General features: G+C 38.5%; 1 protein-coding gene across 11 annotated transcripts; it reads left to right on the forward strand.

Annotated features, from left to right (window-relative positions):
- The first annotated feature begins 608 nt into the window (after positions 1-608).
- On the forward strand, positions 609-15,994 carry LOC116265558 (uncharacterized). Of its 11 annotated transcripts, none has more exons than XM_031646249.2 (9): positions 609-1,008; positions 1,524-3,463; positions 4,549-4,625; positions 5,355-5,562; positions 10,768-11,066; positions 11,181-11,304; positions 11,631-11,780; positions 14,373-14,428; positions 15,713-15,994. In XM_031646249.2, exons 1-4 carry the CDS (start codon positions 756-758, stop codon positions 5,473-5,475), a joined length of 2,391 nt encoding a protein of 796 aa, XP_031502109.1. In that variant the 5' UTR covers positions 609-755; the 3' UTR covers positions 5,476-5,562; positions 10,768-11,066; positions 11,181-11,304; positions 11,631-11,780; positions 14,373-14,428; positions 15,713-15,994. The 11 variants fall into 11 exon arrangements, with proteins under 11 accessions (XP_031502109.1, XP_031502108.1, XP_049936778.1 ...); XM_031646245.2 differs by having other exon boundaries at positions 612-1,008; positions 4,549-4,639; XM_031646248.2 differs by lacking the exon at positions 10,768-11,066 and having other exon boundaries at positions 11,108-11,304.
- Positions 15,995-26,198: the final 10,204 nt, after the last annotated feature.

The raw sequence follows: 26,198 nt of genomic DNA on the forward strand, positions 1-26,198 counted from the left end.
AAGGTCATCTCTTGATTTATTTTGCAAGTAATCTACTAAGACTCCCATTTAAAAGCAATGTTATGATCATTTTTGTTTGACAACCGCATAACAAATCCGGCCTACATAATGCTAGACTAACAATTGTTTTCTTTTAACATATGTTTTTCTTTCGATGATGCCATGTGCATTTTTATTCCAAGTCCCTTTTCTAACACAGATCACGTTAATAAAGCATACACATTGTGAAAACTGCACACATTTGCGTTGTTCTTGAACTGCACTACTACAACAGGCGTACCAAAGTCAGCAAGATTTTTAGTGTCTGCACGTGCATCGTTCTCACAATGGGAAACGGTATCATCTTTTTTGCATATTCATCGCTGGGAACAACACTACCTTTAGGTGTGTCCGAAATCGTATACCAAAGCATTCTCATGTGTAAGCATACTTGTCGGTGTGTCACTCATGCAAATGTTCTTCTTATTATTACAAGCATCCACTAATTGAGATCCAACTTCATATTGCTACTCGATCCTTTGTTGCCACCAGATTCTGGTTATAACGAATGTGCCGAAATATTAACATGAATAATATCGTAGAGACCTCTGAATTTGCAAATGATAGTATGACATTGTAAATCACGTTATCGAACTAAAGCACATTTTTCACTTCGCAGAATCTTGTGGAGAGAAAGAAGGTGTTGAGGAAAGCCCTTCACCGTCTGTCCTCTGCGTTTCCTCGCGCAGGACAGGACGGAGGCGCTCTGATTGCGCATGGGGAGGGCGGAGGCACTCTCATCGGCGAATTCGGCATTTACTCTGCCGCGTCATCGTCCTCCTTCTAGGCGAGCAGCAACCCCACCTTACATTTTCTGGCCCCAATCTTTTCCCTCTGGCCATACCAGCCGTTATGGCTCCAAGTCATGGAGACCCATCATCGTCCTCAAGCGATGTGCTTCTTCTGCTCAGCCAAGTGCAAGTTTCGACATCCAAAAAAGCTTCCTCACCCACTTTGGTGGATGGGCCAGTAAGCATCTCAAAAATCTTCCCCTCCCCTGGGGTTGTATCTGTTGCTTTTCCTCTTGTTTCTTAAAAAATGGTCTCATTAGTAAAGTGTGACAGGGAAAACTGCACCCGCTCCTTTCTTTCCTGAGTTTTCCTCCTCATCTTAAATCAAATACTCTTCACCTGAACCTGAACCTGAAAAACAAGATAAACGAGAGCATTTTGCAATTAGTAGGACTCTTTTATTTCACGTAGCCCTTTACCGTCATGTATGGTTTTATTTTTGTTCCTAAACCTTTCATGGGCGATACATAATTTTTACTTTCTCCCTTTATCATAGATTTCATTAGCATACACACAGTTTTGTAGAAAAGTTGCTGCACTTTTAGCTCCGTAAGTTTCAGGTTTGCCTTCACTCTGAACTCTAGTGTTGTTCTTGATTGTTAGTTGCAGCTTTTAGGTTTCGTTATCATATGCAAAAATGAAAAAAAAAAATGCATCGCGTCACTAATACGAACCTTATTTGTTCCGGACCAGATTCCGATGATTGTTATGGATGGGAGAACTTGGATGCCCACAGAGTGCTTCATGACATGGGCAGTTTCAATATTCTTCAAGACTATTTATTCTTTATCAATAAAAATGAAAGGAGGGATGTTGGACTTTTCTTTCTTGGGTTTATGTCCGCTTTAGCTGTTTGTCGCTTTAGATCTTCGTTGCCAGCAGTGATCCCCGTTTGCATCTTCCTGTTCGTATCTGGTTTTTGTATTGGTTATGTTTGTGGAGATTCAATGGAAGGTGTTGAGTTCAGAAATGGGAAGGTTTCTGGATCACAAGGTAGTGCTGAATCTTCTTTTGACAGGAACAGAATTCCCTTTAGCCTACTTCATGAATTAGGCACTAAATTATCCAGATTGGAGAATGCAGGAAAAGGAAAGGGAATAAGTGACCTTGTAACTGACATTGAATTTGTCAGAGGTGTACAACTAGTGATTGAAAAATCTGTGCATGATGGTTGTGTACTAGGTTTGGTTGGTGGACACTTGGATGAGGACTATGTAGAAGAGACATATTCCTTTCAAAGACCAAGTAGAAAAAGGAGCAAGCAGCTGCCTATTGGTGTTGGTATCATCCATCATCTGAAGGCAGCGTTCCAGAATAACTTCTTGGGTTTGAAATCCTTGGAAAACAAGTCCATTCTTGCATATGGATCTAAACCACGTGATTCCCTTGAGGTACATGAATCTTGTAAAGAAAAAGCAGATGGCCATACCGTCACACCAGAGCTGGATAAACCGATACAAGGATCAACAGGGAAAATGAACCCTGAAGGATATACGAATGGAGGCATGACAAAAGCTGAGCCAGATGGGAAGCACAACCATCAAATGCTTGAATTGTGTTCTGAAGGTTCCAGTAGTAGCATAATTGGTTGGAAGCAGCTAATATCTGCACCGCAGGAGTCTCTAGATACTATAGAGATGTCTCAAAGTGCACATCAGGAGGCCCAGGACACAAGGAGAGCTTTGTGTGGTAACAACAGCTCATCTTCTCTGCAAGGGTCACAAACTTTGCAACCAGAAGCAAGTTGTGCTTGTGAGTTCTTGTTTCCTGAAACTGGTACTCTGCAGGAATATGACAGTAAGGATAAACAGGGGAAAGTGTTAGATGGTCTCCCCAAAAGTTTAAACAATAATAGTTTAAACACTAAGAAGTTGGTCAACCAACAGGAGAGCATGGCAAGGGCCTCTGAGATTCAACTTCAAGGGCCTCATTGGCCTAATTTTGGACAGAATTCCAATGAAGATCCTGTCAGCTTTTATCATGAAGCTAAGGCAACATCCCAACCAACACATGACAATAAACCAAGGAAATTCACCTTTGGAACAGAAACAGAAATAGCTGATTTTTCTTATGAGCTAAATTGTGGAGAAAACAAATTTTCTTCAAAAGATCAATTGACTATGGATAATCGTGGAACTTCAAGTAATACCTTGCATTCATTGTCCACAATTGAAGATGAAAAGGAATTTAAGGTATGTCTCGATGAGGGTGTCCTTCTTCTAAGTGAAGCAAAAGAATGTTTGGTGAGACACCATGATGAAGAGGAAGCTGCGAGAATGCTAACTAGATCTGCGGATCTACTCTCTAGAGCTACAAAAATGAACCCTACAAGCTTGTTGGCTGTAGGCCTATGGGGAAACACATTGTTATTACATGGGAAGCTTAAGCTGAAAGTTAGTCGTGAACTTCGATCAGTTCTGTCAGGCAATGATTCCTTGTCCACTGACAATAAATGCAGAGAAAAGATGATTTTGGATCTTTCAAATGTCTGTGAAGAATGTGAAAGACTACTTGTTGAGGCTGGAAGAAAATATAGAGTGGCCTTAGCAATTGACGGTGATGATACACGAGCTCTTTACAATTGGGGACTTTCATTATTTTTTCGTGGTCAGTTGATTGCAGATATTGGACCAGTAAGCTCCATGTTTTTTTTTCCCAGATGCTTACTTTCCAGGGCAGAATGGTGTTGGTTGATTGTTACACTTGCTAATTCAGCATGAACTGGTTTCAACAATTATTTTTCAGAGACTAAGATATATCTGCTTCAGTTTTCACTTTGATGCAACCCAAAATTTCTTTATCCATCACTACATTGTACTCTTAAAGGAGATGGTGAGATAAAGGAGATGATAAACCATCAGAAACACTGGAATTAGCCAAGTCAATGTGCAGACCTTTCGCATCAATTTCTTTTGAATTAGCATCATCTTCCTCTTATACAAATCCCATCGCCCCACTTTTTTCTTTTTCTTTTTGATATTCTTTCTTTTATGTTTTGCATAAGGAGCATACCGATCTTCCACAAGTTTTGATACTCCAGCATCCTTATCTGTATCAACCCATGAAGTGAAACATTTTGTTATGGTAATCTGTATGTATATTTTCCATAACTCATCTGAAATATGTAAATTCATCTACACTGTAGTACTGTGTAGCTTTTCAAAAGATTGTGCTTCCTAGAGTGCCTACTAGTCTTTAGCTTGCTTTAAATTTTGTTATGTTTATATTTAATCGTCCTATTTGGTTGTATGTTTTACTCACACACACTCAGCCTACCTGCACCCAGGGTCTATTTGAAAATTGTTGTGAGAGAGTTATGTGCGATATAAGGGCATGTGGATGCAAAAAGTTAACATTTGAACTTAGAGTAGATGTAGTTAAGGAATTACTCTTTAAAAGAAGAATGCTCAATTTTAAGAAGTTGAATGAGTAAAAACAATAAGACTAGCAGCTGGAGGAACAAATTTAAGAGAGCTCATTATAAATGACCTTTTCTTTGTGAATGTTGCAATTGTTAGGACAGAAACCAAGATGATCAATGCACTTGTATTCATATAATTTTGCAATACATGCATGCAATCACTATGTTTGTAGTTCTTATGTTTGTGCTGTTTAGCACGTGGTAGCATTCTTACTACATCCATTTGCGGGCTTGCTTAAGGACCTTGTGTTCATTGTCACTTTATGACCTATGATTAAATTATTTTACATTATTCAGGAGGCAGCTTTTGATGCTGACGAGGTGTACTTGGCAGCAATTGACAAATTTGATGCCATGCTAGCAAGTAACAATGGGTATGCAGCATATGGTGAGACACAGTTTAATTGCAGGACCTTACTATTGTTTCAGCCCTGGATGCATTGCCTAATCATCTTTATTTTATTTTATTTTGTGAATTCTACAAATTATTTGAAAAGTGGAGCTCTCCAAGTTCTAGAAATTGAAGAACACGATTGATTTTCCAGCTACTGGAGTTGTTCTTTTGGACCAAAGTTTATAGCTTACAAGATGCATGTTCCTACCTGAATTTGGGAAACTCAGGGGAATGAGACCCAATATGATGAGCGGAAGAATGAATAATAACTATTTTTTTGTAGTTGGCAAGATGTGACCTTGATATGTGTTGCGCTTTTACTTTCTCCGATGAACTTGTTGTGTTTGGGCGATTTATTTGTTAGAGCTTGTCGAATTAACATTACAAATATTAGTTACTTTGGTGAATTTGTGCTCATAACGACTGTTAAAATCTGTTGCATTGATTGAATTCAACTAGTGGTCCAATCATTACTTGATCCTATGTTCAGAACAGCAGTGATCTATGACAAAAGAAAGCATCTTCCTGATGGTGTGAGAATCTGTATTACAAGATTTGCCTAGAAAGGTTACTTTTTCTATGTTTTTTGCATATGGCCTGTAATTCCATTCAAAAATCAACAATTTTCTGTGGACTTCTCATGGTAATATATAGATTTCGTTTGTTTCCAGCTGTATGTTTGATTCTCAATTGAATTGTTTTCTTACAGCATTGTTCAGGTGGGGCATGGTCTTGCAACAAAGGTCTCTTCTTCGGCATGTTGGAAACAAAGAAAGGATGAAGTTGTTGCTTCATGCAAAGAGGCTCTTTGCGGATGCACTTACTCTTGATCCCAGCTGCATGCAGGCAAAGGAAGAACTCTCTTTTTGTAGTCAACATTAGTTAAAATACCGACACATTGTTTCTTTTTGATGAAGGTACCATTGTTTCTTCTGAATTTGATTATGTATGTGTATTGTTGTGTACCACACTAAGGAACCATTAACTAGTCTCTGTTCCAAAGGAACTTTTAGTACTTTCAACCAGATTTTATTTCCAAAAGAATTTCTTATCATATTATCACCAAAAATGTTTTCCATGAAATTGTCACAATATTTTCCCTCAAAAACTTTTGATTGTATTTTGAAGTTTTTTTTTAATCTTTGGTTTCTTGTAGCATTTTAGAAACTATTTTGAAGCTTTTGCTATGCTTTTGTCGGGAAATTAGTAGAAGACTCTTAATTTATAAAATTTTCTGCTTCTTTTATATACTTCCCATTTATTTGAAATCCTGATATATTTTCTAGAGAAACAAGTTTGCTGGAAACTACCTAAAGAAACCCCGCCTTTAACCAAAAACTAAATGTGTCACAGTTATATACTATGTCACACGGAGGAGTACCCGCACGGTACGGGTACGAGTACGGCCCTGGGTGCGGCAAAGGTGCGGTCAACGCAGTATCGGGTACGGTCAACGTACTCGGGAACATTTTTGTCCATTTTCGGACTCGGTCAACTTTGACCGAGTCCAAAGTTGTCCAGTTTTTGAGTTGAAAATTAAAAATCCACCTCTCTTTTCCTGTTTCCTTTTTCACTCTAAACCTTTCTTGTACATAGTTCCTCACAACTTTTCATTTAAAATCTTCCATACAATGTTTCGAAAATTGATCCCTTCTCTATAACTTGATTCTTCAATAATAGTGTGAGCCATAACCATAGCGATGTCAATATATCTTAAAAGTGTGACATGATTCTCCTTCTAATCTTGATGATGCGACGGAGAATCAAGAAAGCTGATATATTTGTATGTTAATTACTTCCATACTGTGTTTTGGATCATGATTTATGAATATGTTATTCATTTTGAAATTTTTTGACATATATATATATATATATATATATATATATACGGCCACACCCCCCGCACCCAAATTTTTTTAAAATGGTCCGTATCCGCACCGGTACCCCACCCGTACCCGTACCAATGTGACATAGGTTATATATATATAAGCATACTTTTAAACGCTTTCAGAACAATTGACATAGGTTATATATATATAGGTTATATATATATATATATATATATATATATATGGTGTTGTATTACCGTATCAAAACCAAACTCCTAATTGAACTTAAAACCTTAATCTAACCTTATGAAGAGAAGGTAGTATATACGCCATGAGCGAAACAAGGACGGTACTCTTTCTAGGTAGATCCCATACCTTACGAGAAACCCCTTCTTTGGGAAACCAGTCTCACTTATCTTTCTTAGGTGAAACCTTACGAAGACGCCGAGACAAAGCCTCTTCCTCCAACAACCACAACTTATAGTTGGAATAGCTTGCTGATATCTCGGAGGACCAGCAAGAAAGAGGACTTTGTCAGGTCCTAAACCTTGAAACCCTTTACCATCATAATGAGTGGAAACGGTTATAGGGTAGATATGTTTATAATAGGGAGATTTCCATGTCTGTCCTAGAAAACCAGGCAGAAGCAATTCCACTTCTAAATTCTGAAAGTGTTAGGTTACTTAAATATAGAGGTTATAATCCTATTCATATAGGATTGATAGTGGTGAAAATCAAACCTCTCCATCGAAGGAATACAGGTGCCAAGTGCTTCACATGGTACTTGATAAAAGATTTCAAAAGCTGCTAAAGCAAATTTAGGGGCCATGCATCACAAGGAATTAAATTTATAAAACCCAAAGCCTATAGTTCAGATGAACTTGCACGTTTGGAATGGAACGTAAGAAAATTTGTTGGATGCCCCAACATCTATTCCCCAAGATGCCATGCACTATGAAGATGCATAGACAAGAGTTCATTTGGTTCATCACCTATGACTATGAACAACAATATAAGACATCATCCTAAGATGATGATCAGTCACTTAAAGACTTAGAAGATATGCAGTCAAGACAGTCTGTATCCTTCTAAAATATGAAAAGGTTGAATATCTAGATTTAAGTCTACCCAAAAAAATCTTGTACAGTATGTATTAGCCAAGACAATGTTAGCCATTTCTGTTTCAGTATGTATACTTTTGGTTCACCGAGTTCCTTTAGTAATTTGTCGTACTTTGTTTCTATGTCGGTGAACCAAAAATCACACCCGAGTATGAAGAATTTATCAAGAAAATTGATAAGTTAGTCCTTAAAACATCTGAACCTCTCAGATCAAAACTAAGCATTAAATATTTGTTCATTAAAAGAAAAGATGAACAAACCAAAAATCGAAATAAAATTCTGTTTCCTAAAGAATTAGGACTCAAATTAGATAATATGGTACAACTCATAGAATTAGAAGACCATTTAAAAAATTCAAACCAATCGTAAATAAATCAGGACATCTATTTAGATCCAGAAAATAATATTAGAGTAACACCTCTTATAAAAGACGAGTCAGTCAATGAAGATATAGTTTCAGAAATTAATTCCTTAGTAGGAATTCTTGTTAAAAAATTATATGGAATCCCATGCAGCAAACCAACAGCTATTGAAGAATATATGAAAGATAAACATTATGGTTATCCCTTTCAGATGATAATATTCGGAAATACATGACATCCATAAAGATTATAAACCTAAAGGAAAACTATATCCTTTAGAAATAATAGATAATCACAAACTTGTAGATCACGGAAGAATATTACACATTGCAGCACATGATCCACAACTCTGGCCTCAAGTGATAGACCAGTGGGCAGTGGGGTGCAATCATGATAAAGGATTACCTAAAAACAAATTTAGGTCATAAAGATGCCAAAAAAATGGTAGTCTATTTAGAAACCTATTTAGGAGAAGCTGCTAGATCTCAATGAGAAGCGTATAAAAAATACTTACCTGAAGAACTGGAAAATGATATATCCATTGGAATAAATCTCTATAACTTTGTCTTTGGGGTCCAAATGATTCTAACAGAAACCAGTCCTAATACAAGAATGGAAGAAGCTCAAAAGCAAGCTGTTTGCAGACTCGAACAACTGAGTCTGACAAATTGGAATTAAATTAAATAATTCCTACAAACATATTATTAGTATACTACCATTTCTAGAAATTCATATGACAGAGATATGGGAAAGACTTTTCCGAAAGCTCCCTGCAGCATTAGGAGAAGAAATTGTTAATGGATGGACAACATATGTCCAAAGTCACCAATCCCTACAAATCTCTCAAAATATCACCTGCAGAATTGGTTATGTCTGTAACTGTTTAGAAAAGAAATGTACAGAAATTAAAATACAGAAACAGCTCAATGGTGGCCATTCTTTATATAAAAAAATTTATACTCCTTAAAAATTTGGATCTTCAAACGGAACAAAAAAACCTGTACATAGGAGACAACAAAAGCAATTAGCTGAAGAACCAAGAGAAGAACTAAAAAATATTTCTTCAGAAAATAAAAAAATTAAAGCTCCATATCTAAATAAAGACACATGTTCACAAATATGACCAACAACGAAATTATAAAAATATGCTTAGTTGTATTTATGCAATAAAAATAATAATTTGGGAAGCTGTTGCCCAAATTGTTAAATGCATACACAAAGGAGGCAATCCTTCACAAACCAAGAACTTATTAACATAGACGAATATGTTCGTGTTTCTGAATCAATTTACTCTATCGTGCCTGTTGATGACATTAAAAAATTCAGAAATAATAATAGTTCTGAAGAAGAAAATTATCCATTAATAAATAAATTCACAAAAACGAAACATTAGACTTACAAACCAATGTTTTGGATGAGTTTATAGAATTATGTGACTCCATAAATGACTTAATACTGTGACCATAATTGGAATTTTAAAGAAGGCAATTTAAACAAGCCCTACTTTAATTGCTTCAGGTTTCCAAGTATGGAAAACAAATGGAAAGGTACCCTCTCTCTTTTGCATAAGTTTGTAGGCTCTGCTTAAAACTTCTCGAACTACACTTGGAACTATTAAACCAATACACAGTAAAAACTAAAGAGAAACTAGAGGAATCTAGTTTCGAAAGGAGAATTCGGAGATTAGCAAATTATAAAGATGAGATAGAATCTTTTAAATCTAAATACAAGATCCAATGATAGATTTACAAGAACAAATAAGAAGATTCTCAGGACAACCATCCTCCTCTATGTATATGCATACAGAACTAAAATCTTCAGATCTGATAGACTTGAAGATAAAAAGATACTCCAACAATTTTTAGGTATCTTAAACTATGCACATCCATATATTATTCAGCAACATTAGTTAGTAGCATGATTATATGCAAAACTTAGACCAAACAGTGTAATCTTCTTCAATCAAGAAAACATACAATAATTTAAGAAAATCAAACAGTTGGTCAACCAACTCAAACCATTATGATTACCACTTAGCTCAGATTATTTGATACTCCAAACAAATGACTTACACCTTGGCTGAGGAGTTGTTTTATTAGCTAAACCCTCAAAGTATGATTTAAAAGCCACAAAAGCAATATGTCGATATGCTTCGGGAAAGTTCATGGAAAAAGATAATATTTCCTCCATAGATATAAAATTATTAGCAATATCATATGTTTTAAAATCCTTTGAATTATTCATTCTTAGAAATCAATTCTTTATTAGAACTGATTGTGTGGCCATTGTGAAATTTTTATGCACAAATGAAACAGGGAAAAGATCTGCAAGGAGATGGCTGAATTCCACATATCCAGGAATCACAGATATTTTGTCTCGTTTACTGTCAATCCAAAATGAATAAAATGACATTTTTATCTAAGTCTGTACAAGTATGTACAAACAAAAGTACATACGGAAAATGTATATGACATTGTTGCATTTTTTCCCAACAATCCCCATCCCTTCAGCCGACCGATCAACGAGCATCATCCGTTACAAAGTGAGGACCTAATGAAGGCAAATAATCATAGCATCATTACAACTGCTGAGTACAATGCAAATCATAACCAGATCTCCGATAAATCATTATATGAGTATAAGTGTATATAAATTGTTTTGTATAGTCTCAATGCTTCTTCATCTTTTCCTTCATCCAATATTTTATCCATTCCTTTTGTTTATATTACCTGCATCCTTCCTATTTCTTCATATTCATAACGGTGACCATTAGAACCTACTGACTCTTAGTTCGATCTTCATATTGGTAGATTGTTTAAGCGGTTCTCAAGATAAATCTGGATGCTCTCCTAGACATGTCTTCTTGGAGGGATTTCAATTGTTTTCTGGCCAATTGCAGATTTAGTTTAATGACCTCATTGCCTTACCACACGGTTGAATGGTAGAGGTGAGAGAGAAAATGTGTGCTGCAGAATTGGTTGGACATTGACAAGTGATTCCTGTAAACTGCTAAATTCATTCAAATTTGAGCTACAGACCTTGGCCAAAACTATTTCAGACTATATCCTTCTTATTCTTGTTACTTCTAAGGGTGATGACAGATTGTTTGGTAAGAAACTATTTCGTTTTTATTCATGTTGGATGTTGCAGGATGCTTACAAAAGGATTGTACACAGTCGCTGGTCAGAAAGGACTAATGGTCGTCAGGTTGTGCTATGATCAGGTTGCTAAAGAAACTTGAATACACTAGAGAGAGTCTTTCAAGATGGAATTTTAATTGCTATGGTGATTTAGGAAATGAGCAATTAAGCAGGAATTGCAGCTGATTCAGAAACACATTCACAAAGGTGAGTCGTTGGATTTTGAATATGAATGGTGCTTAAGGAAAGAAGAGGAAGAAGTTTTTTGGAAACAGAAATCAAGGATAAATTGGTTGATGTTAGGTGATAAAAACACTTCTTCCTTCCAAGCTTGTTCCAAGACTGCTCAAAGCAAGAAAAAGATGTCTATGATTTCTTGCAATGGGGTTAGAGTAGAAGGGTCTGAGCTCATTCAATGCTTGCAAGCATTATTTTTATGATTTTTTTCTATGACAATAGGAGCTCAGATTCATTTAACCTGAAAGCAGGTCTGGTGGTGTCTTCGGCTGATAATGATTTTCTTTTGACGCCAGTCAATAGAGTGGAGGACAAAGAAGCTATGTTCAGTTTGAAGGTTGGCAAGGCTCCTGGACCAAATGGGTTCATGGAAGGTATTGGAGCATTGTGGAAAATGATGTGGTTCGTGTGGTTCAGGACTTTTTCAAGAAAGGTAAGTAAAGAAGGTAAGTCTATCACATTTCGTTTTAATTCTGAAAGTAAATGATGATGAAGATATTAGGGATTTTAGGCCTATAGGTTTATGTAATTGTTCTTATAAAACAATTTCAAGAGTTACTGTGGCCAGAATGGAAGTAAAATCATGAAGATTGTTGATGTAAGTTAAGATGCTTTTGTTCCTAGTCATCTTATTTAAGACTGAAGATCTTATTGAATATTTGGATTGGTGTAAGCTTAGTCTCCTAATTAAATATTTGAGACTACCTTTATTTGTTGGGAAAATGGAAGTGCCTTACTGTGAGGATCTAGTGGCCAAAGTTTCAAAAAGGGTAGCTCAATGGAGATGCCATTTACTTTCCTATGCAGCAAAATTGTGCTTGGTTAAGCATGTTATACACCAATTAATAGGATATTGGATGATGGTGTTCCGTCTTCCAGGGGAGATGATAAAGAAGTTGAATAAAAACTGTTGTTTGTTTATATGGGGAGAAAGAGACCAGTTGAGGAGACATCATTGTTAACTGGAAACTGACCTGCAGGCTGACAAGAGAAGGTGGTTTGAGTCTAATTGATCTGGATTGATTTAACAAAGCCCAAGTGATCCTCTTAGCTATTAGATTCTTACCCTCAGACTTGATCTAGGCTGGATTTGTGAGAGCTAAATATTTGTGGAATGGAAGTTTGTGTTCCCTTGATGTTCAAATTCTCTTGGAGGTGGAAGGCTTATGTTTGTGATGAGAAGAGATTGGGCTTGCAGTTCGATGGGAGTTGTGTAATAGTACTAGAGCCATGTTTTGGATTGAATGTTGGGTATCTTGTACCATCTTATTTCTACTGATGATTTTGATTTTTGCAGTAAAGCAATCTCTTACACCGTTTTCAATCTTTGGGTGAGCAGGAGGTTAACAACCTACTGCCCAAGGAAAACCTGAAGGCCCCTCCATTCCCCCTGCCTCCAGGGTCCGAGGTTGCATTGGGACTTGGATGGGGCACGGTACACTTTTCATATTTAGTATTGTGATCCTTCCTTTAACAGTCGAACAGGCGACGTGCTTTTTACATGCTTGCCTGTCCAACCAGCTATGCTACGCCCCTTGAGGCATGCTGTTAGCAATCTGAAATTCCTGCATTATAATGAGCTCATGTGTAGTCTCCAATCCCTGTAGCTAAAGCTTGTAATTGGTACTGTTCAGCTGAATTCTAGTTATGATATTTTGAGTATGGGGCAATGATGATATAGCAAAGATGAAAAGGATAGAGATTTATCATCGAATCATGTGGAGGGGAGAGGAAACTCCACAGTTTTCTATTTGGCAGTCATATGCTATTCCGAGGGTCAACTGGACTCTATTCTGTGCTATGAAAAATAGATGTCTCACCATGGACAAGGCTAAAACGATTTGGCATTGCAATGGCCAATCGCTGACCCACTATAAAGAAGCAAATGAGTCTCTTGCATATTTTTATTCACTGCAAGTTTGCACATGCCATATGGAAGTTTGTACAATTAGTAATAATGATTGGCAAATTCCACAACCAAATGCACCAGTACAACTATTTTGTTCCATCTAGCTGGATCTTTCTAATGAAAACCCTGTGTTGACTAATGCTTTCTTCATTTACCATCGATAATCTCAATATTATTTTTTTCTCAAAAATAATATATAACTGCCATTCTCTCTCACGATGGATAGTTTTGGGTCCAGCCCATCATGCGCAGATCCAAATCCAACATTATATGTGGATCAATGCAGGTTTAAATGTGCCATTGTGTTTTACGTCTTCTCCTAGATTTTGTGCTTTAATTGGGGATTGTGCATGGCTTTCTCACGAAGCTGGATTTGTACATGGATTATTTGATGTTATAAAAAATAGGTTCTTGAATCGAATTGAAAAGCCAGATGATTTAGGGAGTCAGTGAATCCAATAGGAATTGAAATCATTTGTAAATAGGATTAGTAAAAATAATTTTTAATTTAAAAATAAATAAACTTTAAAAATATTAAATAAATAGAAGCAAGAAGAAAAATAATAATAATGTAAAATCTTTTATACTTTATATCAAGTCCATTACCAAATGAGAACACATCTTTATCAAATTCTTGACCTTTTCAACATTAAAGTCCTTAAGGGGGTGTTTGAATTGCTGGTATTCCACTGTTGCAGCGGAACACAAATACCACATCCACAAAAAATACAATGCCCAAACAAATGTGGAATAAAACTACTAAGTGTTTCAGGTGGATCTGGTATTATTATGCCAGCAAGTGCCACCTATATATGTGTGACTTTAATGCTAGGTGTTTTATTCCACGCGTAAAATCCGTCTGTCTCATGCACCTTCATCTTGTTTTTCTCACCAAAACTAAAGACACAAAGCTCAAACAACCGAAGCCCATCTCAGGTTTCAGCAGGGCATTTTCTACCTGTGTCACTCAAACAACGTTTTTTGTGCTAATGTCTCTCTCTCTCTCTCTGTCTCTCTCTCCATCTCTCTTTCTTTCTTTCTTTCTTTCTTTCTAAAACGCCCAAATGGCCTGCTATCTCAATACCAACGATGAGGAGGTTGTTGATTGGCTTGGCCTTCCTCTTTGTAGGTATCTTCGGCACTGTGGAATCATTGGCACTATGGAATTACATTGCTGTAAAACAGGTAAATGCCCTCTCTAGTTCACTGTTTCCCCTCTCTGATTGTTCGTCTATTTCTTGATGTGTTTTGCAGACATGGGTTTCCCCACTTTGCTTGAGTTGAGTCATGCCTAGGCATGAGTCCACACCCATTGCCTAAGTCCATCACTTAAGCGACGGGTGTTAGACTCGCACCTAGGTGCAGCTAGGCTGTACTAGGCGCTAGCACACCTAGTCCATGTGAAGGTGAAAAATCACCTTCCCTCAAATTAAGCCCTGTAATTTTATTATACACTGTTATACCGTATATACTTATGTTATATGCAGTTATATATTATAATTTCTGTCCTTTAATTTAAGTACAGTTTGTTGTACGTTAATTACATATTCTATATCAACTCATCAAGTGGAAGTTTCAGTAATACTTTAAGTACATATTCTATAAAACCATGAATTTCTATATACATCTTATGTGCTCTAAAACATATTTTGTGGAACCTATGTCAGCTTTCTTACCCATGTTAAAACCTAGGTTAATGGTAAAAAGACCACCAATTTCTCTTGTTTAGTGCATGCCTAGTAACCAGAGAAATACGTTGCAGACCTCACTTCAACATAGTCTGATGTTATAGCTGCAAAGAAACAATATGAACTGTGTAGATGATAGTCTACACATGAAGCATAAAACATTTCTTAAATTACTATGTTGTAAAAATCCTCTTTGATGCATATACTTATCACTTCATGGTTAGCAAATATTCAGTACACAACTGACAGAGTAAAAGTTTGTTAAATATTGGTAAATTTCTTCATCTTCATTTACAGACTAAGTGCAATTCTTGATTATGGAAACTAGATAGATATGACTTGATTACAGAAGAGCTCTCAAAGAACTGAAGTGTTAGTAACAGAATAAAAGTCTGCTATATATTGGACGCCTTTTTAGGCCAGACGTGCCTAGGCGCCAGGCATTGGCTGGTGCATAGGCAGCGCCTAGATGCCTTGACAACTAAGAGTTGAGTATGTCATTTCTCGAGATGTTTGTAGTGTGACAGACAAAATGCAGATTTCCTAGTTTTCCCTCCTTATTTGGATATTTAGGTGTCTTGCTGTCAGTTATTGATGTCTTAATAGATGCCCATTTATTCATACATAAGTAGGTGGTTTAGACTTTATAGAGACCATATTGGAGCATAAATGTCAAGCTTCCCTGTTCTCTCATAAGCATGTCTCTTTGGCGGTAAATTTCGTAACGGATGCTGTTTTACTAATACGTATCTGCTACTGATGGTGATGACTGCATTTACAGGGAGCAAAAGGTGGCTTTATAGAAGGCGTTCTGTGTCCGTTTTTTACTCACAAGGCACGTTCTTTTATAAGCAGACCTTGAATGTTAAAAAGTGAGTGTGTATATATGTTGAGATTTTTTTTTTTTTCTTGTGAGTTGTAATTGAGACACCCTTATATGCTCAGATTGTGTGGATCGTCGAAAGTTAAAATCGGATTGTGTGTATATGTTCAGATTTGATCTGCCATTTCAGGGGCACGCATATATTTTTCCTAAATACGATAATTCTATTTTTTTGACATACATTGTTTGACCATGTTGTCTAATTTTCAGGATTTATTTTCCTAGCTGTCATGATTTTGTTTCTTATAGTATATTTTCCTATCCATAAACTCATGGACTGGAAAAGTAGAAAATTACTTGAATAAACTTGAATTTCTGTGTGGATCATCTGTTTCAAATATTTGGATAATAAACTAAAAGAGTGCATAGGAATGTTATACAAAGTCCAAAGTTGTCACACTTTGTGTTTCAAATCATCGGTGTAAAATCTGGATATTGGAGCTACATTTTAACAGAACCAATACCATTGTTCTAGGCTTTCAGGTTTTCGACTTTCGGCTAGGACGTGAGTGCTGCATGTGCCTACACCACCGTTCTAGTGTGGGAATCATTTAAGAAGAGTGGCGGCTTGCAAAGACTCGCCTTTGTGAATCTACGGGGACGGCAAAGGGGAGGTCATTTTGCTGCGTTGTAGTGAGGAAAGAGGATGTAGAGAGGAACGAGATCACTGTAAATGGTGAACTACCTTGCAGTAGGAGAAAAGCATGAGCAACCCTTAAACAAACTATATTAATGGATACAAGGAGAAGAGGCGATAGATATTGGTGTCTTGAGATTAACTTAGGTTCAAATTAGGCAGCTGTCACTCACAGGCGATGGCTGTGGACTCCCGCCAGCAGTGATTCCCACAATAATCTGCCGCTTTCATTTGGGCCTCAAATTGTCTTTTGAATTGAATTGAAAAGGATGTGATTCGAATCTAATTGGCCGATTCATGCGGATTCTGACTGATTTTAACAATAGTGCATATAACACATCTTTCCGCTGTTTGGATAGAGGACCAGTGATGATTGATAGCCTATCGACCGATTGGTGCAGAGGGAGGAAAGGAATGAGAGGGAGAGAAATCAAGAGAGAGAGAGAGAACAAAATTTCATACTAACTTGCATTAGGGCTAATCACGCCCAAAAAGGGATTGCAACATAATGTGATGTCCTCGCTATCTTCCCACGTTGCTGGTGAATCTTCATTTGATATTCATTCAATAAGCCATTGGTGACGCCACTTGCCGTTCACCTTTACCTTCCTCATGTCGATGTGTAGAAAAGGTGAAAGGTCAGTTGCTTCTAAAATGAGAGCAGATTCGATATCTTCGCCGGTGGGACCGTTGGTGCAAAGCTTCAGTTTGGATATGTGGAATATCATATGTAAAGAGCTTCCTTCGGGAAGTAAGAGCTCGTAAGCAAGTTTATCTACCCTTTGGTCGATTTTGTAGGGCCCAACGTAATGAGAGATCAGCTTTTGCTGTCCGGCGCCTCTCAAGCGCGTGGTATGTTGCGGGGGCCTACCCAGTCGCCCTCTTGAAACATCACTCCCCTTTGACGGCGATTGTATTATATGACCATGCGATTTTGGGCTGCAGCTAAATGTTCCTTTAGGTCCTTCAAGATGACATCTCGATAATGTAGCTGGGTGTCTATCGTGTCGTCTCGTGCAGTGCCAGCAAGTAACGGTGAACCATAGGTGATGGTAGTCGTAGACAGCCTCAAAGGAAGTTGTATTTGTGGAAGTGCACCAGCCGGTGTTGTATGCAAGTTCCGCTTAAGCTGCCCACACCTTTGGACGTTGCCTTGCGAAGCATCAGAGGTAAGTTTCTACGCAGCGATTCACTACCTCCGTTTGTCCATTCATCTGCGGGCAATACGCCATACTCATTTTTAGTTTTGTGCCCTATAAGTAGAAGCACTCTCTCCAAAACGCACTAAGGAACACTAAATCTCGGTCACTGATAATAGACCCAAGGCATGCCATGTAGCTTCCGCATGTGTTCTTGGCAGGTGTGCACGGCAGTCTTAGTTGAGAAAGGGAGACTCAGAGCACTGAACTGTGCATATTTGGACGACTAGTCAACCACCATTAACACCATTGATTCACTGTGAGATTGGGGTAGGCCTTCAATGAAGTCCATGGAAATATCTTCACAAATCTGCTTGGAAATTTGGCTGCAATAATCTAGTTGGTCTATGTGTTTCATATTTGTTACATTGGCAAATATTACACCCATTAATATATTCCTGAATTTGTTGTTTCATATCTGGCCAAAAGAATGCAGTCTGTAGGCAGCGATATGTCTCTTCCACCCCTTTGTGACCTGTGTCTTTGGAGTCATGGAAATCCGCTATCAATATACCTGGCAAGTCCGTGTCGGTGGGTATATATGCGGCGAGGTTGCCTCTACCTTTTCAATGCTTGATTTCAAAATCGAAGCTAATCAGTTTTAATACCCACTTCTATACCTTGAGGAAGAAAGTCGCTTGCTGTAGGCCGTATAGCAGACTATGGTGTGTCGCCCCAAGAGATAGTGTCGCCAATGCAGCATAGCCAAGACTATAGCAATCAACTCACGGACATAAACTGATGTACTATGGAAAGTTAAGCCCATGGCACGACTGAAGAATGCCAGTGGGTGCTGGTTTTAGCTTAAAACAACCCCAATGCCAATGTCGAAAGCATCAGGCTCTACTTCAAATGCCTTTTCTGCTTGGGGACCCCAATGGAACTCGTTCTTCTTTGTCAACTCTGTCAGCAAGGCTGCTATGATTCCAAAGTTACATATAAACCGTCCGTAGTATCCTGCCATACCAAGGAAACCACAAAGCTGTTTGACCGTACGTGGTGACAGGCATTCTTTTACCGTTACCACCTTATCTGCCTCCATCAGGACACTACCTCGACTGATTACATGGCCGAGATAAACTTATCGTGAGACATGTCGAATGTGCACTTGGATAATTTGGCATGCAAGACGTGCTGCCTTAAGTGAGATAAAACAACGTGCAAATGCTTAAAATGTGTCTCCTCGTATGTGCTAAACACCAAAATGTCATAAAAAAAGACAAGAACGAACTTGTGTAGTTAAGACCTAAACATGTCATTCATGAAAGATTAAAATGTTGTCGGTGCATTGGTGAGGCCAAAAAGCATTATAAGAAACTGTAATGAACATTGGGTGTGAGGAAGGCAGTCTTTGGCACGTCTTCCTCTAGTCTGATCTGATGGTAGCTGGCTCGCAAGTCAAGCTTGGAATGACGTAACTCGTCCAAAAAATCATGTACGACAGGAATGGGGTATCTATCCTTGATAGTGATGGCGTTGAGAGCCTGATAATCTACGCAGAATCGCCAACTTCCATCCTTCTTGCCCACAAGTAATGCTGGTGAAGCGAATGGGCTATGGCTCGACTAAATGACGATTTGGGCTAGCATCTTTTGTGCTAGTTGCATGAGTACCTCCCATTGGAACGGGTTGTACCAATAGGGGCATTACTTGATGGTGGTCGCCCCAAGCATAAGGTCGATCCTATGGTTGCATAAACGCAGTGGTGGCAACCCTTCAAGTTATTGCAAAGACATCAAAGAACTCACTGGGGAGGGAGGATAAACATACCCCATCTATTGCTGGTGTGCTTCCTGATTTTTTGTTCGGTCCCACCTGACTCATGAGTACGACAAGGCTTGCGGTCGCTCCCCCTCAACATATTGGAGCTAGCCGTTTCGGTAGCCACTGGTTGCATGTTGGCCGATAACATGAGTCGACAGTTGTCATGTTGGTAAAGTGCATCTGCATGCCAACAAAGCCTCACACCATCTCGCCAAGCCTCGTAACCAATGCAAGCCCAAAATGAGGTAGGCGCCTGCCATGGCTAACGAAAACAATGGCCTTGAATTTCCAACCTTTCTTCATTGCAACGACTTTTACATTTCATGGTACTGCCATCCCCTACCACCATGTCAAACATGGGTTTTGTATCGATCTTACAATCCAGTGCCTTCACATACTTCTCATAGATAAAGTTGTGAGTAGAGCCTGCAACACATTTATCAATCTGCTTCTTAGTTGTCCTTCGACTCGCATCAATTGGAGCACCTCATTTCCTGCTAGTGCATGAAGGGAGATTTTTAATGGAAACCCCACGGTCATGTTCATGACCGATGGGTCGCCGGGTGCTTCTGTTGGCTCCTCTTTGAAGGGCGACATATCTTCATCTTCCTCCACCAAGTACATGTGGAGGCGCTTACATGAGCTGTCCATAGCTGGTCGCAATGAAAGTAGATTCCCTGACACCATTTCTCGAGAAGGCGTGACGCATTGCACAAATGGTCAGGTAGGACCTTTGCCGGGAAGTGGTTTGCTCCTCAACTTATCCTGCTCGACCGGAGAAGTGGTGGGTGGGTGTAGGATGCGCAACACATTGGACGTCCGGTTGATGCTTAGAAAATGATAGTACTTTTCTTCGGCCATATATGCTGCGACAAAACAAGCATGTAGAGTGGAGGGTCGCAACACTTGTACTTCAATCTGCAATTCCTCTATAAGGCCACTGACAAATGCCCTGACGAGAGCCTCGACTGGCCACACTCGAACTATGTTGCTAATTTCCTCAAACTGCTCTTGGTATTCCACCACATTTCCTTTCGGGCGTATGTTAGAGAGTTCTGCATTGTAGTCCACATATATCGACGGTCCAAAGGAGGTCGTCATGGAGGCCACCAGTCCCTGCCAGTCGGGTTGTCCTTGTTATGATACCAACCATCCAAACCACCAGATGGCAGGTCCTTCAAAAGTTGATAGCAATGTGACTTACTTTCATCGTCTCCAAAATTCCTTGGCACTCAACTAGGCAAATCATCCCCATTGAAGTGGAGGAAATCCATCTTGACCAGCTTCCATCTGTTTAAGCCTCCTCCCTCATACTGAAGGTTGGGCAGCGCCGACGCTGGGATGCCACCACTTTGCACTAAGTTCATGTTGCTTGCATGTTGCCTGGGAAAATGCTCCATGGTTGTTCCGACGCTCGCACCGCTAGCGCAGAAGGTGCCGAAGGAAACGTCAAAGCCACCATTGGTGTTTGGCTGTTGTGGAGGCAGAACAGCTTCCACCACATTGTTGCTGCGTGGGTGGCCGTGGAAACCCATGCCCGACGGTGTGTCATGGCCGGCGCTAGCATTCCGAGGAGGGAATCACCGGCGACCGTGTGAGGAGGCTGCGGAGGCGATGTCGTAGGTGCGCCGAGAGCGGAATGCGGTTAGAATGGAGGGCGTCACGGAGGCCAGTGGTGACAACAGCTTGGATGGCACTGTGCAGTCAGGCTTCGGTATCGGCCTGTGAGCGCTGCATCGTCTGCAAGCGATGGTTGACTTCGATGATAGTCTCCTCCGTTCATGCACGATGTGCTTCAAGGGTGGCAAGCACCACGTTGTCTTCAAGGGCACCAGTGGGATCTGTCATGGCTTTGATGCCAGTTGACCCGATTGGTGCGGAGGGAAAGAGGAAGTGAACGGGAGGGAAAGAAATAAGAGAGAGAACAAAACATCATACTAACTTGCATTAGGGCTAATCATGACCAAAAAGGGATTACAACATAAAGCAAAGTAGGTCCCTATTGAGGTCCCGATCCAAACTGACTGGACATAACCGGTTCCTAATACACCCAAACATAACGTAAAATAGTACTAACATAGCCTAAACTAAAACAGAGCCCAACAATGTTGAAGATAAAGTTGTTTCAGTTGTTGGGAAGAAAAAAAAAATTCACTTCTCCTTGTAGAAGGAAATAAGTTAAACTGAAGACCAAAGGTGTCCGAGTCGAATATGGTATTGTTTATGGAGCACAGCTTCTTGTGTGTTGCACACACCAATTTCTCTCCTAGAAAGTAGGAAAGCATACTTTCACTTTCCTTAATGTGCAAAGAGCAATAACCGTTGCTGGGTAATTTCCCCTCAAATTGGTGAGCTGATCCAACCTGTTCATAATCCATTGATGCATGTTTTTTCCCACACCTTCTGAAAAATATCAGCCAGTTCTTCTTGAGTTCGAACATGAGGTGTGCAAATGACTTTATTATGGATTTTTTTCACAAACAAAGTGATATTCAACTTGGATGTGTTTTGTAAGCTTGTGAAAAATTGGGTTTGCTCCAATGTAGATGGCAGTCATATTATTACATATGAGGGTCATAAACTTTATGACAATGGCTCCTAATTTTTGAAGAAGTGCCTTAATCCAAAAAAGTTCACTTGCACATACTCTGTTCCATCACAGGATGTGGCCACCACATATTATTTTTTGCATTTCCATGTAACTAATTTTTTCCAACAAACAGGCAAAAACCAATGGTCGACTTCCTATTGTTGGGATCCCATACCCAGTCTGCGTTTGTATATCTTTTAACATCAAAATTATTATTTTGTTTCAAAATTCCTCTCCCTGAACTTGCCTTTAAATATCTCAAAATCTGATGGACAGCTTCTAAATGAGTAGACTAGGATGTTGCATGAACTGAACAGTTAAGTAAATTAACTTTACAACAAGTCTTTGAAAGCTTTCAACATTTTGAATAGGTTCTTCATCATCTATTCTAAGTTTAAAATTTGTTTCAAGAGGTGTACCTACTGGTTTTGCCCGCCATGAATCAGCATTCTTGACAAGATCCAACATATACTTCCATTGGCATAAAAAAATACCTTTGTCTAAGTGTGCAACTTCAATTCAAAAGAAATATCTTAGCTTGGGTGTTTAATTTCAAATCTACCATGAAAAATAATGACTTCTTTCATTTGCTCCATATTGTTTCATGTCATAATAATCTCATCCACATGCAAAAGAAGAATAATTGTACATTTGAGTGTGTGGGAGGTGAACATTGTATATCAACATTGCGTTGTTTGAACACCACTTAACTTTAAAAAGCAAGCCTTGGGAGATTGTTTAAGGCCATAAAAAGATTTTTTTAAAAAACTTACACGTAAATCTGTTTCATGATTAATGCTAGGAAGAGGGTCCATGTAGAATTCTTCCTTTAAATTGCCATGTAAAATGGCAATAATAGCATCTAATTCAAAAGCATTTTAATTTTCATTGGCAGCCATAGATAACAAAATTCATAGGGAATTCATCTTTTCAATAGGAGCAAACTTTTAGTGAAAACAATACCTACTTGTTGTATATATACTTTTGAAACGAGTCTGCTTTGTACCTGTCAACTGGTGCTACCATTATTATACTTTATTTTATATACCCATCTACATCCAACTATTTTTTTTTCCTATAAAGAAAGACACTGTTGTCTATGTTTTATTTTTCTCGAGCAAATAACTCACTCATTGCAATTCTCTACTTGTTATGATTATTTGCTTCTTGAAAACTTGATTGCTCACAATGAGATTAGACTAAAACACATATTCTATGTGGATGAAAGTTCTCTAAAATCAATTTAATTTGCAATAGGATTATTTGTATTAGATGGGTTAGAGTGAGAGCAATGAGCGCGATAACCACTAAACCTAAAGGGTGACCATATGGGTGGATCTCCTAACATCTGGTACAGAATGGGCGTGGCCTTGAAAAGGGCGGAACTAGAAAAGTCATGCTAAGGGGCACTAGTTCTAAAATTTAAAAATTTTAAGAGGCACCAATATGTAAATAAGAAAAATTATATAGTATTATCAATATAAAAATAAGCATTTTCTCCTGGTTTGTATGGCAATTTCCCAAACCTACCTCTGCCCCGTGGGCGTTGGTTAAGAGATGACACAAGTCATGGTAGAGATGAAGAAGTAGGCGTTTGCATGATGTGAGTTGGAGAACGGTATGCGTAGTAATAATAGGTTGGACTTCAAAACCATCAACTACAAGTAATGGCTTGGTTAGACTGGTCATGATAGTGAGCAATCGTCTTCCCCTCACTGAAATCTTGACTGAAAAAAGTAGGGCTCATCTTCAAAGAAATGAACATATGTGGAATAAAGTTTTTGAGTGACAAGATAAAAACATTTAAAACCGTTTTTTGAATAATGACCGACAAAAATACATTTGATGGTACATTTTTTAGTTTAATTTATTTTTTTTAACATGAACAAATCATTTACACTCAAGCACCTTTAGTGCTTAATAGACAAGTGATTTGTAGTCAAAATATCTATAGGGACAAGATTTTCCAAACCATCACTAGGAAGTTGGTTAATAATGTAGCAAACAGTAGCTCTAGCATCAAACCAATCCAAGTTAGAGTCAATCGGTTCCAGATAGATAAGAAGTCAAGTATAGAATTGAGGTCCATTGCATACTCATATGAAACACAAGTGCATGTGCCATGTTGAGCAAATGTCTATTGACATCATTATGTTGTGGTGTGCTAAAGTAATATGTAGTAAAATACCTTTTTGGTGATGAGGCCATTCAATTCGTCCTTGACATACTCACTTTAGTTGGATCTGACGTGCTTAATTCGAACATTAAGCTGAACAACAATCATGTGATAAAACTCCTCAAAGCATGAGCAATTCACCTTTTTGTTTTAAAAGATAAATTTAGGCAACACGAGAGTTGTAATCAATGAATGTCATATAATATTTAAAACCTCCAAAGAATCAATAGGACTGGTTCGTAGAAACAAAATCAAACAAGACACAATGATGTCAATACCTTGTTGAAAAGGAAGACATGTGGATTTGGCAAATTCACATGCATCACTTGATTTATTTGAAACTAAAATGTTTGGAACTAAGGTTGTCACAACTTTAGAAGATGCATCACTTAACTAAGAAAACTATAAATCAAAATGTACATAAGTAGAAATGAAGTAGTAGCCATATTGTAATGTAAAAATAATCTGCTATACTAGACTTCTTTAGCAATCCGATTCATCTCCTTGTCTTGAAATCAACATTCTTAGAGGGAAAATGGCCAAACAATTACATCTAAGTTATTTTGCTAACCAATAGTAGACTAGTCAAAATTTATGGAATATGAATAGGTACTCTCGCCACCCCCTCGTCTGGGTCGCCTTCTCCTCTTTCGTCTGAGCGCCATTCGGTGGAGGAAACCGCGTGAGTCTTCCTCTGGGATCACCCTCACGACATTTCTGTTGTCTGCGGTGAAACGTCCCACTTCTTGTTGCTAAAACAGAGGGGAAACAGAGACAGAAAAGAGGAATTTCTGCCTCTTTGATCACTACAGCATTTATTGCTGGCGTTGTCTAAAATCGACCAATCTTGCTGGGATCCTTAGCAGCAGCGCTTGATTTTTTGAGCGCCGCTGGTTGCGAAACAGTGCAAAGAGAGTCGTTTGTGTTTTTCGCCTCTCTATTTTCAAACCAGCGTGACCTTTATAAACGGCTGGAATCGTTATTCAATGGCATCTTCTTTGGCACCGGTTTTCCCTTATCCTTATATTGTCAATGTTGCAAATTTTGTTTCTCTCAAGTTGCGAGCTGAAAATTTTCTTTTATAGAAGACACAAATTTTGGCACTCGTTGAGAGCCAAAATCTTCAAGGGTTTTTGACTGGCGAAGTTCCTGCTCCACCAGAATTTATTGATGATTCTTCTTCTCAGAAAATGCCAAATCCTCAATTTATTGTTTGGAGGAAGACTGATCGTCTTATCAAGGGATGGATAACCAGCACGTTGTCCGAAAGTGCTCTTGGCCTAGTTGTTGGCCTTGAAACATCCAAGGATATCTGGAGGGTTCTTATGAATACATTTTCTCGTAAGTCGCGTGAAAGAGAATTTCACCTCACACATTTGCTAACTTCGCTTAAGAAGAATGATGATTCTGTGGAAGCCTATATAGGAAAATTCAAACGAATATGTGACGATCTTTCAACCATTGGAAAATCTATTGACAAAGAGACACAAGTTTACTGGCTGCTTCAAGGACTTGGAGAAGGATACAAAGCATTTATTGCATCAATGCTTTGACCACCTACTCTGCCTTATGAAGAGATTGTTTCTTTTCTTCAAAGTTTTGATTCTCGAATAAAAAGTCTCACTTCTCGTATCATGGCTATGACACATCAACAATCTGGACGTGGTTGTGGGCATAGACGCGGCTATAGAGGACGTGGCAACTATCAAGGATGAGGATATTACCAAAAACGGCCACATGAAAAATCCAATCCTGCTTCTAATGGTGATGACAAGACAAACCCTGTTGTTTGTCAAATCTGTGGTAAGAAATATCATTCAGCAATCAAGTGTTTTGAACGATTTAATCATGCATACCAAGCCGAGGATGCCCAACAAGCATTTGATGTCATTACTATTGATGATACAAATGACTCAAAATGGTTAGCCGATACTGGAGCATCAGCTCACATGATTGGGAATCCTGGTAAGATTTCTGAAATCTCTGCTTATGATGGAAGTGATCATGTTATTGTTGGG

This window comes from Nymphaea colorata, chromosome 12, assembly GCF_008831285.2.
Source record: "Nymphaea colorata isolate Beijing-Zhang1983 chromosome 12, ASM883128v2, whole genome shotgun sequence".
NCBI lineage: Eukaryota > Viridiplantae > Streptophyta > Magnoliopsida > Nymphaeales > Nymphaeaceae > Nymphaea > Nymphaea colorata.